Source organism: Puma concolor, chromosome B4 (genome assembly GCF_028749965.1).
Source record: "Puma concolor isolate L17-30 chromosome B4, mPumCon1.1.hap2, whole genome shotgun sequence".
In the NCBI taxonomy this organism is placed as follows: domain Eukaryota; kingdom Metazoa; phylum Chordata; class Mammalia; order Carnivora; family Felidae; genus Puma; species Puma concolor.
In genome coordinates this window covers 65778610-65791571 of record NC_141673.1, presented here as the reverse complement: position 1 = coordinate 65791571, position 12962 = coordinate 65778610, and the positions used below count along the sequence as shown (strand labels likewise).

Below are 12962 nucleotides of genomic sequence, written 5' to 3'. Positions count from 1 at the left end.
TTTCATTTATTTTTGAGAGACTGAGTGAGGGGCACAGAGAGAGGGAGAGAGAGAGAGAATCCCAAGCAGGCTCCGTGATGTCAGCACAGAGCCCGATGGAGGGCTGGAACCCATGAACTGTGAGATCATGACCCAAGCCAAAATCAAGAGCTGGACACCCAGCTGACTGAGCCACCCTGGTGCCCCTCAAGAGTATTTTAGAAGGAATGCTTGCTCTGAAAGGAAAGCTGGAGGAAGTGACATCCTGGTTACTTTCTTCTCTAAAACTCTATGATTAAAATGAGCTCATATGGAATATGTCCCCAAATAGCCACATTTATATCCATACTTTGAGTTACTTGGAAGAAATGATAATTATTTTGTCACACATAAAAAGAAGCAATATACAGAATATGTGCTCTTCAGTGCCCATTATCATTGCTATTATTACCATTTACACAGTGTTTGGGACATTTTCAAGTAAGGGCTGAAACAACTACACTCTTTTTTTTTTTTTTTTTTTAATTTATTTATCTTGAGAGAGGCAGAGAGAGTGCAAGTGGGAGAGGGGCACAGAGAGAGGGAGAATCTCAGCCAGGCTCTGCGGTGTCATTGCAGAGCCCGATGTAGGACTCGAACTCACGAAACTGTAGATCAAGACCTGAGCCGAAATCTAGAGTTATATGCTCAACTGACTGAGCCACCCAGGCACCCCTAAACTCTTAAGATTTCTTAGCTTTAAAGGGGCGCCTGGGTGGCTCAGTCAGTTGAGCATCCGACTCTTGGTTTCGACTCAAGTCATGATCTCACGGTTCGTGGGTTCAAGCCGCACATCAGGCTCTGTGCTGACAGTGTGAAGCCTGCCTGGGATTCTCTCTCCCTCTCTCTGCCCCTCCCAAGCTCTCTCTCTCTCTCTCTCTCAAATAAATAAATCAACTTAAAAAAAAAAAAAAGATTCTGTGAGACCAAAGGAAAATATTCTACTAAATTAAGTCACAGGGGGGGTTTTACCTGCCACCCATAAGATTTAAGCTCCATGTAAATTAAAATATCAATGTACTAAGATGTTCCAAACACCACTATCATTTGATATGAAATACTTGTCACTAAATGATACTTTTTACGTTTTTCAAGGGCTTTCAACAGCGTGCTCTTGGCATAACAGCTTTTAGCACCAGTGCTCTAAAAGCCAAACATGCCTTCTGGAGGTCCAACTGTACAGAGATCGCTGGTTTGGTTGGCTTACCTAAGTTTGTTGTTGCAATAGGAGCACCGGAAGCAACTGATGTGAAACACCTGCTGGTTGGCTAAGAGACGCTCCATCGGGTAGACTGTCTTCTGACATTCCACACAAGTCTCTCTTGCAGGTGCCTGAAACTTCTAGGAAAAGGAAAAGGGCAGCTTTAACAAGCACCGGCCAAGATGAGTTAGTGCTCTGCTGAGAGGCACCCTGCTTTTACTTTGTCAGCTAAAGGCTCCCTTACCTGTCAATTCTCACAGGAACACTAAGCCTGTTATGATTCTCTTAAAGAGTTCTCTTTAAGGCCAGGAAGCACTCCTGAATTCCTTTCCCCAACTGCCTGGCTGCCCCAAGTGTAGCTGCCACCAAGGACAGGTGGAGCTAGGGCTGGATTGCAGAGAGAGGCTTAGACAAGCCACCACATACACACAAAAGCACATAAAAAATGTTTCCACAGACAGGAAATTAGGAGAAAATGTCATCACACACAGAAGTTTATTTGATTCAAGTGCCTAGTAAAAGCAGGACAGACTTTTGTAAGATTCTGAAGGGGATAAATTTAAAGGAGAGGAAGAGCATTTAACTTTGGGGATGAGGAAAAGACAATTTGATAAAGTATCTTTTAGTCCCCTCTGCTTATACTCTTAATTTGGCATATTATTTTACCCACTAGGCATAATATTTTGAAGTAAGTCAAAGCTGACAGATAAATGTAATAATTTTAAAGAGACAAACTATTTTATTAGGACATCCAGAAGACAGCACAGCCCAACAAAGCTAGAATCTTCTCAGAAACCAATGGAGAAGGGCCCCTGGCTGGCTCAGTATGGAGAACTTGCCACTCTTGATCTCAGGGTTATGAGTTAGAGCTCCACGCTGGGCATGGAGCCTACTTAAAAACAAAAACAAAACAACTCAGTGGAGAATAAAACTACTGTAATGGGGAGTGAAAGGTCATAATAGACTAGGAATTCATGAACTGTCTATAAAGTGTGGAATAAAAGTGGGGTGAGCACAGGTGTTCTAGCTGGTACTACCAATCCTAAATAACACCAAATAGTTGGTATTCCAGCATTGATGAAAGCCAGAATTACCAAACTGCAAGTTTTTACATAAGCAATGGTAACATGGCCACCAGGGGTGGGGGGTAAGAAGTCTCTAGGTATATGTAAATAACTCTTACCCCAAGAGAAACACCTTATCCAGCAAATGCAGAAGCAGCTTAGGTGGCCAGGAAGCTCTCAGTAGACACCTGGGGAAGGCTTTGCTGCCAGGACCCGGGTGGTGGTAAATAACATAAATTAGTCCCGAGGTCCAGGACCTGAATAGTTAAGATAAGCCTAAAAATAAACCAGGTCATGGGCAAGACAGAATTTTCATTACAAAAACCCGAAAATAGTCCCATAAAAAAAAATCAGACTGCTGGTTCACTTGCTATATGATTCACCAGGAAGTAAAGCAAAAAATAGGAATGGTTTTCCAAGTAGATTTGGATAGGAAACAAAAGTAGAAAATGGACCAAAAAATGGCCATAAAGGGAAAGCTCTATAAAAGGGAGTTTATTAGAGTTTAGTGGTAAACTCCCAAACAGCACCAAGGGATTTAAGAATGAAGGAAGAGAACTGAGTGGAAATGGCTTATCAACAGTCCTCTTCCATTCCTAAGGTTAGAGTCCTAAAAAGAAAAACTGTAATAATTAAAGACAGGTTCAACCTAGTTTACCAAGTGTAGGGGAGGTATTTAAATATGATCAAATGTTATTGTAATTGAATGCTGTTGGAAGTAATTAGGGCATTTTTTGGAGCTCGAATTTCTTTTTTTTTTTTTTTTATGTTTATTTATGTTTAGAGAGAGAGAGAGGGAGACAGAGCATCATGGGGGAGGGGCACAGAGAGAGGGAGGCACAGAATCTGAAGCAGACTCCAGGCTCTGAGCTGTCAGCACAGAGCCCGATGCGGGGCTCGAACTCATGAACCTGCGAGATCATGAGCTGAGCCGAAGTCGGATGCTTAACCAACTGAGCCACGCCCCAGAGTTCAGAATTCTTATATGACCACTTCTAACAAGACAGGACTAAGTGGAGATGTCATTGCATAGTTTTAATTGGGTTTTCTTCGAAAAGAACTAGGTCCTTGTCTAGCAAGCAGGAAATACGTTAAAATGCAAAATAAAATTTGGGTATCATAGTACAGTTGATGGCATTGGGGAGATCCTGTACAGATCACTGTTCACATAATGTAAAAGTAATCGGCCAAATGTATTTATTTATCAGATTAAAAATCTTTTTCAGCTGCAGGGGACTTCTGTATTTTTAACACTTGACTTAGAACAGTATTCATTCTGGTCAGTAAAGACAGAGCAGAGGACGGGAATTTCACACGGTACAAGGGGAGACGGGCATTATTTATTCTGCTAATGGGGAACGAAGACCTACAGAGCACTCCTCCATTACAAACATACAGAGAACACACTGTAGGAGGGTGCGGCCCAGTGAACAGAAAGGAAAACCTGAGAGAAAGCTGAAAGCTGAGCTCACGTTAGGAGGAAAGTGGAAGGCAGGAGCAGAAATTAGGTACCGGAGCAGGAAGCAGAAGCTGGAAGAGACAAACAGGAACCTTCAATGAATACACAGCATTTGGAGTGCCCTGGAGCGCTTTACCACAGCTGAGCTGAAACTCAGGTGCAGGCTCCGATCCAAGAATAAGACCATGTTTGCTTTCTTTTTCAAGTATTTCTACTAATTGTGGCTAAATCAGCCTCACTCGTATCTACCTGAGGCTGGAACATGTCCCAGCTCAGGAGAAAGAGCTCTTCTGAGCTTTCACCCACACGAGGAGTGTCTCATTAACAATTCTTTAGTGTCTTACCACCTCCCACACCTGACCCACAATGGCTCTCTCCTGAATGGGGCCTTCGCCCACACAACTGAAAGGCCATCCTCCTTCTCCTCAACATCAAATTAATAGACTGCTAGCCCAAACATCTGACTAACCACAAGCTCCTAACTAGCCAGACCTATCAGAGTCTCATTATTCCCATCCAGCTTTTTACACAGACCCTTTGCAATAGTATTTAATGTTTATGCGGCAGCTGCCCGAGGGCCCCAGAGTTTCATAAAGTCAAGAGGATCCCAACTTGGTAATGTGCCAAATCAGAGTGGCTGTGTCTGTGCCTTCCCTTTACTTCCTCTGTCCTGGGCTCTCAGCCACTTTTCTGTAATTGCCCCCATGTCTATTCAGACAACAGGAAGCACAGTCAGTGCCCAAAAATCTCCACCATTATGGTAGGCCTGGCATACATCCTGCCCATGCCTCCATGGCATGCTTGGACCTGGCGCAGCCACGTTTTAAAATGCTGCCAGCATCAGAATGTTAGACGGTTTTTAATCTTTTATATATTTTTCAGTTAGTAAGATATTTTTCATCTCTCCTCCCTCGTTTTCACATGTAGAAACTGCAGCACCAGAATGTCAGGTGCCTTATCAAGGCTCACATGGTCTGTAGCAGACTTCAAATTAAAACTTGGAACTCCCGACTCACAAACCAAGAGAGCACTTTCTAAATTATCCTGGAATGTTAATTTTCCATAACTAAAGGAAACTCCTTGGGGATGAGAGCAGATGCTAACCCAAATGAAAATAATCTCACTTGAGCATTTGGAACAAACTACTTGTTCAAACTACTTCCTCCCTTTGTTTCAAATTAAAATATGTAGATAACATCTTCGGGATATTCAGGAATGAATGAGGTAATACATACATAATTGATGTTCATAAACACTGTCACGTCTTTCCCATATGACAGGTCTTTAAGTAGGTGGTCAGCACCTACTTAAAGCTACTTTTCCAATAAATTGCTACATCTGCATTCTTTCACCCTCTTGCCTTATGTCTATGTTTCAGTCCAATGAAAGCTCTAGTTGGGAGATGATATATATGTAACGCACATAATATATATAGAGAGAGGGGGTAGCTGGCAACAAGCAGTAAAGCTAACTAACCTTTGGACGTGGTGAAGTCAGAAGAAAATTCTGTATTGATGTCAGGCTGCCATTCCTCAGAACACCACAAAATGCCTTTCATTCCCTCCTTTCCAATCTGTGCAAAATATCTAGGTAATTAAACTGAAATTCTTCGCATACAGTAAATGGTTGGGCCAGCTCTGTGCAGCCTTGGCCCTCTCCCTGGCTTTCTGTGAAACTCTTTTTGACAGCATTCTGGAGATACTCACATCTTAGATTGCTCTACATATAGAGGAAAGGTTAGTGTTCTGATAAAGCAGTAAATAAATAAATAGACACATAAATAAATAAATAAATAAATAAATAAATAAATAAATAAATGATTCTAGATGACCTTCTAGCATAATTCTGATAGCTTTGCAAAATAGCATAAAACCTCCTACCCTGTCCAGAGAAGAAGGGACAGCTGACAGGGCACAGAGGGGGTGCAAAGTGTGTGTCCTCTCATGCAGTCTGCCATCTTTTCTCTCCACATCCATCAGCAGCGAGGGTCTGTCCTAATGAGGGCAAGTGGGTGTTCCCATGGCTGGTCACATCTCCTTGCCTTTTCCTATCCTCCTTTCTGGAAACATTTAAGGGACAACTTCTTTCAGGGGAAGGACATAAACCCCAAGAGACCTCTGGGTCTCTTGAGTAGAAAAGTCCTGATCCTTCCCCCAGGGTCCACTGAGCTCTGCTCCCAGAACACCTCTTTTGAGAATGAACCTGCAACTTGAATTTCATCGGCACCAAGTCCCACCAACTGAGCTATCCGGCCAGTGTCCAAAATATACAAATAAAACTCATACTTGTAAAACTAGTATCATTTTTTTTTGTTTACTTTATCAAGCTAAAGTTTGAAATGAATCTCTACCTTAGATGCCCTATTTTCAATAATAGATAGACAAGCACTAAGGAACAGTTTTTCCAGGATGTGTGGGACCTAAAAATCTATTCTGAGTGAGCAAGTTTATTCTTAGCTGTATGTAATTTCCCCAAGTGCAGAAACAACTTCTGTTGCATAGTCTACTACCACGACACCAATTACATCAGTAGGTCTTACCTATAGACACTAAAGTGTGTGTGTGTGTGTGTGTGTGTGTGTGTGTCTGTACTTGCCTTCAGAATGTAATGGATAAATCTGAGGAAGAGAAAATAAACTATCCTTAAATAAGAGTGGAGATGTGATTGAGTCCCATCTGTATCCCACACCATAATCCTTTGAGCTCTGGACCACAGGCAAACACAGGGAACCAGGTCCATTTACTCCAGTCTTTACACAACACTCAAAACCTGAGGTGTATGTCTGCTGAAAGCATGCCTGTCTGCATTCTACTGCTGAGTGACCAGAGGAAGCAGCCATGGGTCTGGGGCAGGTGCACAGGGGGCTTCATCTCCACCTCCTCTTGTCCCTGGTTATGCTGGGAGGGACCCAAGTGAGGTGCACTCTGTCACTCATCACTCAGCAGCTCAGATCCTGGAGCCTACGTCAAGAAGGGACCTCAAAAGTCCAACCCAGTACCAGGAGGTCTGACCTAGCAGTTGAGGGAGGGAAACAAGACTGGGTTGAGAGTTCAAATACACTCAAGAACAGATTTTAGTTCTTAGATAAGCCACAGAATTTCCCTAGTTCCTAAGTCCATTGCTAAGTCAGATTTGTTGGCTGTTCTTGATCCAGAACCGCAACCCAAGGACTCAAATCTGGGCAGGGTTGCTGTTGGAAAAGAAATTAACCCCGTGGCATTTGCTACTTTGTTGGACTCCAGATACCGGACAAAGGAAGTACTGATAACAGCGTGAGCTGGTCTTTCAGGTCAGAAGAGGGAGTCGTATTGAATACATGTGCAGCTCTAACACCGTAACTCCATTTTCCCTCCCTTTACTTGCATTCTCTTATTACTTTCTTCACCTTTTGCTCCTTTTCAACAAACTTCACTCTCCTCATAAATCTCAGCTTCCCATAAAATTTTCCTTTACATTCTTCACCCCCCCTTTCCCTTTTTTTAACTCCCCCTTTAAATCCCGTATTCTCTGCTTCCTTCTTTTTGTTGCAAACCTTCACCTATGTCCTCTTTTCATCCTTTTTTGTGCACTAGAACTTTCATCAAGGCACCAGTCATGCCCACAGTTGAGAGATACCCACAGCGCTGATGCCAGTTACATACCATCTTAACACTAATTCTACCTACTGAGTTTCTTTCAAATGTTAAAACTTTCTAAACAAAACCAGGCTACTGAAGAGAGCACCAGAGGAGAAAGACACTAAAGAAGTGTGGGTATGTTTGGTTATTAATCCAAATGGCTACATTAGCACCACATTAGCAAAGCATTCCATTAAAACAAGTCAGGTAATAAAGCCTAAAATAGGTGTTGGGTATTTTTTTTTCTTAAACTTTATTTTTACGAGAGTATATATTTGTCCACAGAAAGGGAGAAGACTGTTTTTAAAAACTGGTGAATAAAAGGCAGCCACAGTTTAAGTAGCCTAGTGAAGTTTTCTTAGGATAAAAAAGTCTGTACATTCCTTAACACCTAATATTATACACCCTAGTATAAGTGTTACTTGAATGCCCATTTTTATAGCAAATGGGCTGGCCAACCCCCACTGTGATGTACACATTCTTTAAATAAATTAACCACTAATCATGTTACGGTCAAGTTCTTTAGACCAGGGAGCCACTAACTTTAAGTTGACATGCACGTTCCCACCCAACGAGCTGATTTAGTTTAACAGATTTCTTGAGTTTCCCAGTTTGTGGTCTTTTACCCCTTCACAGATTTATGGACTTTGGGCATTTTTTTTCCCTCAAAAAACATAATTTTCTTTAACTTTGGGTTTCCTTAAAACTTTCATGAATTTTCCATATTTCAAAATGAGAGCTATTAGTGAAACTCTCCCCTCCTGGCTCAAACATTTGAGCAGAAAAAACAAGATTTCCAGGGAAAGTGATTGGCATAAGTAAGCCCTTATTTGGTGTTTTTACCCCCAGGAAAGCAAAAATAAGTTATAATGAACATAAATGGTATAAAGTGCAATGAGCTCTACCAGTAAACCAATGTCTAAAGGCTCAGAGAGAAATTGCCATCATACCTTCAATGCTTTGGGAGGAGAACTCTCAGAGAGGCTGGAGGCTCTGGCATCTGGATTTAGTGGCTTGGGATGGACAGGCTGCTGGACCTCACTCTTAACCAGGAAGTTACCTGCTTGAGTTTCAAAAGGAAGAAATTTTATAGCACCTCTTGGCAAGTCTCAGAAATGGTTCCCCTCCAAAGCAAAGTTTTGTCACCTTCACTACAGGACAGGTCCTTTCCACGCCAGGAGATACACAGCTTTTCTAATGCTAAAAGCTTTGCTCTTAGACTCTGAGCTGGGAGGCTTTCTCACCCTTAGCCACACACAGCAGAAATCCAAATCACCAGATCTGAAGAACTTTCTGCCAGCCCCCGTCCCCACTCCCCCACCGTGGGATGTTATATTTAAAGGCTGTTTGTAGACATTGATGGCTTTTCTGGTAGTCAGCACCCCCCAATAACTCCTTCTGGAGTTGGGAAAATGAAGGAATGTGAGGGTGGAAATTTCATATCATGTGCATGTGCACACGTGTGTGTGTGTGTGTGTGTGTGTGTGTGTGTGTGGTGTGTAATCTGACAGTCTTTTTAGTCAATCCTATAGCAGACATCCATGGATGAAGATTATGGAAAAAGGCTCTATGAGGTTTTTTTTTTCCATAATCATTGATGTGTCACCTGGATAAGTTAATTTCCTGCTAATATATTAACTGCGGAAAACTCTGAACAGGCACAGAAAAATGCTACTAAGGAACCATTAGAGAATTCCTTAAAATCTAGAGTTAAGTCAACAAAGTACTAAAAGACTTAGGCTTATTTTTCAAATGTTTTGCAAACCTAGTCAAAACTGAGAAAAATTTCTAGTCCAACCAAAATGCTTGCAAAAGGAATGTTCCTGGATTCAAGCAGCAGATTTCTCTCTGAAATTTTTTGAGGTAGGATTTACTAGAGATTTGTTTAGCTCATATTTCTACTTTAGTTGCTGAGTTTTCAATGTCTAGTAAAGTCATTATCCTGGGGGAAGCTAGAAATCCATAAATATTTTTAAAAATACACTGAAAATCAGAATCAAATGTGGATAGAGTAAGGAAAAAAAAAAAGAAATGTTTTTGTCCTTGGGAGAGGTGAGGCTCAAAATTACTCTAAAATAGGATGAAAAGGTGATAAAAATTCAGCACCAGCAGGAAAATCTCTAGAATCTAGCTAGAGGGTGGAATATGGTACACATTTAGATAAGCAGAGGAAGATATGTTTAAAAGGTTACCCAAATATCAATTCTTTATCCTTGTAAATGAATAAAATCCTTCTTGGCCAAACTCCTATTAAAATGAAACTTCAAAATTAGTTTCTGCAGCTTTAACCCTGAAAAGATTTGATGCAAAAGGTAGGATAAGTTCAATGAGAGAAGCACCAAAAGTATTCAGTGCCTCAAGTTAATCATATCGAATTTAACTTCTCCCTAAGCCATGGAATGTGTGAAGGGTAGGCAAGCACCAGTCCTTGAAACCAAATGAAAGATTTGATCAGCTAAATTACTGGATTTAATATATCACATTCTCAGCACTGACAGCATTGGAGACATCCCCGGACCAAATACAGAACACAGAATAAGAACCTCATCCTCCAGATCTGAGAACAAATGCTTACGGGAGTCATCTTCAGCAGGGGTGGGACGGATTGCCAGGCTATTCTCAGTTGCAGAAACCTACAAAAAGGGTGGAGGGGGGATTAAGAATCACATTAAAAATAAAAGAGCAAACTGCTGTTAATGCCATAAAAACCTGCTGACTCTAGTCAGTCACTGGCTGCCTGGGGGAAATAACGGGCCTCAGAACAGCTGAGCATTTAAACAAGAGGCAGCAAAATGTCTTTTATGAGGATATTAACATGCCTCTCAATTACAGAGTAACGGGAGAAACAGACTGCACTCAACTGCCAAGCGTGCATCATCTCCCTTTATAAAAGAACTTCTAAACCACATCTTTCTACTGTCAAAAAAAAAAAAAAAAAAAAAAAAAGGGCGAAACAAAACCCTCTATCAGAGAGAATAAAGCTTCTCACCATATAACTATAACTCTCCCCAAGCCAAGATGGAATCTTTACATTAGGAACTATTCTTATTCTTTTATCTTCCTCATTGCTAATTTCCCAACCAGATACATTCAGCTGAAACAAGCTTGCCAGTACAGAAGACACTTTGATAGCTAAACAACAAATTTACCTAAAACCAACCTCTGGTATTCTCTTCAAGGTTAGTTTTCCTTTTTGTTGTTGTTGTTTTTTCATGTTTTAGAGAGAGAGAGCAAGTGAGGAGTGAGAGTGGGGGAGGGGCAGAGAGAGAGGGAGACAGAGTCGGAAACAGGCTCCAGGCTCTGAGCTGTCAGCACAGAGCCTGACACAGAGATCGAACCCACAAACCATGAGATAGAGACCTGAGCCAAAGTCGGAAGCTTAACCGACTGAGGCACCTGGGAGCCCCTTCCTTCTTAATCCCAGTTTCAAAACAGCAGAGTGTTTAACAAAATGGCAGATTTTGTGCATAGGTACAGATCTCTTCCCAGGAAGCCATCAAATTTAAATAAAAACTTTCTATGAGCTCTCCCTCTCCTTTCTGGTGTCCCAGGACGTCTGGGTATCCTCCTTCACACCCAAAATCATGAAGGGCCAATAGGTGACCAATGTGGAGTCTGCCTGTAACAGTCTTTCATTCAGATATCAGGGATTTTATGGGCAATGCTGAGTGTTTCTATTGAATAAATTTACAATGCAGATTGAGTCATTGGCTGACTGCACCTGAATTTATAGCAAGGTTGTTTTTTCTCATTACTCTGTTTTCATTACAGAAATTCTGACATGGGATAGAACAAACTGCTGTAATAACAGCTAACATTTACTGAGCATTTAGTATGTGCCAGGTATTGGAATAATCACCTTACATGCATTATGTCACTTAATGATAATGAAAGAAACTAAAAGCTCTTCAATTCCTGTTAATTAGTAGGTGCATCCATCTCAGGATGTTCTTCTCTCACCTCTAATTTTGGTCACCTTGAACGTGCAGGGTAAAGTTAATGCCAATCATGACATCATTGCACATGCCCAACCAGCTGACTTCACTACAGGAACAGCCAGGAGAGAGCATGTGAGATTTCTGCTCAAACATTTCATTAAAGAGAAGCACAGATTTGATCACAAGAGGACAAAGGGAAGAACAATACCTTGACAAAATATTCTATTTCAGACAAGTGCACCTAGTGTCCTTTTTTAACAAGCTGATATTCCAATCGTTCTTTTTTTTTTCCTTTTTTTTTTTTTTTTTTTTTTTTTAATGTAGAGGTCTCTTTTTTTTTTTTTTTTTTTTTATTTTTTTTAATTTTTTTTTTTTTTTCAAAGTTTTTTTATTTATTTTTGGGACAGAGAGAGACAGAGCATGAACGGGGGAGGGGCAGAGAGAGAGAGGGAGACACAGACTCGGAAACAGGCTCCAGGCTCTGAGCCATTAGCCCAGAGCCCGACGCGGGGCTCGAACTCACGGACCGCGAGATCGTGACCTGGCTGAAGTCGGACGCTTAACCGACTGCGCCACCCAGGCGCCCCATATATTCCAATCGTTCTTAGGTATTGGTTAACAAAAGCTGGGCGAACAGCTGAAAGGTAAGCAAGGCTCTGAAAAATGTTATGAATTTGCCATGGGTTTATGGGTTTATGAACCTGCAGTGTGGTACGTGAAGATTATGTACTACTGTCTTTATCTCCTTTCCTTCCCACCCACTCCTCAATTCATGGTTTAGTTGCACTGATGCCTTTTAGGCTATAATTAAAATGTTTTGATCCTCCAGTTCGACTCAGAGTTCCAGTTTCAAATCAGTGTGAAGACCATCAAGAAGGAAACACAAAATCAGATTAGGGACAATCCAAGCATTATTTTCCGGATGACCATTTCTCAAATTATATGTTCCTAGGGTAGATGGGGGGATTTCAATGCTGGGAATATTTTTCTCTTAAAAATTTTTTTTTTGGTTTATTTATTTTGAGAAAGAGAGAGAAAGAGCAAGTAGGAGAGCAGAAGAGAGAGAGAATCCCAAGCAGCCTCCATGCCCAGCATGGAGCCCAACTAAGGAGTGGATCCCAGGAGTGTGAGATCATGACCTGAGCCGAAATCAAGAGTATGCCACTTAACCCACTGAGCCACCCAGGCATCCTTTAAATTTCTTTTTTATAGTATGTAACATTTTAACTCAGTTCTTCTTCTTCTTCTTCTTCTTCTTCTTCTTCTTCTTCTTCTTCTTCTTCTTCTTCTTCTTTTTTTAAGATTTTACTTTTAAGTAATGTGTACACCCAACGTGGGGCTTGAACTCACGACCCTGAGATAAAGACCTGAGATCAAGGAGCACCTGGGTGGTTCAGTCAGTTAAGCATCTGACTTTGGCTTAGGCCATGATCTTGCAGTTTGTGAGTTTGAGCCTGTACTGGGCTTTGCACTGACAGTGTGGAGCCTGCTTGGGATTCTCTCCCTCTCTCTCTGTCCCTCCTCTGCTCATGCTTGCTCTTGCTCTCTCTCTCTCAAAACAAACTTAAAAAAAAAATTAAAAGACCTGAGATCAAGGGTCAGATGCTTAAACGATTGAGCCACCCAAATGCCACAACTCAGTTATTCTTAAGACATAATCTCCCA

At 41.4% G+C, this 12962-nt stretch overlaps 1 protein-coding gene across 6 annotated transcripts in view; it reads right to left on the bottom strand.

The window, feature by feature from the left end:
• Window positions 1-12962, bottom strand: part of LIMA1 (LIM domain and actin binding 1) — an 85296-nt gene that overhangs the window by 3178 nt on the left and 69156 nt on the right. For 4 of the 6 annotated variants that reach the window (XM_086713423.1, XM_086713424.1, XM_086713418.1 and 1 more), the window contains 3 exons: window positions 9935-9992; window positions 8310-8422; window positions 1226-1359 (listed from right to left, as the gene is read on the bottom strand). In XM_086713423.1, coding sequence (XP_086569549.1) covers window positions 1226-1359; window positions 8310-8422; window positions 9935-9992 — 305 coding nt within the window. The remainder of the gene's footprint in view (window positions 1-1225; window positions 1360-8309; window positions 8423-9934; window positions 9993-12962) is intronic. The other 2 variants (XM_086713420.1, XM_086713422.1) reach the window with 1 other exon arrangement.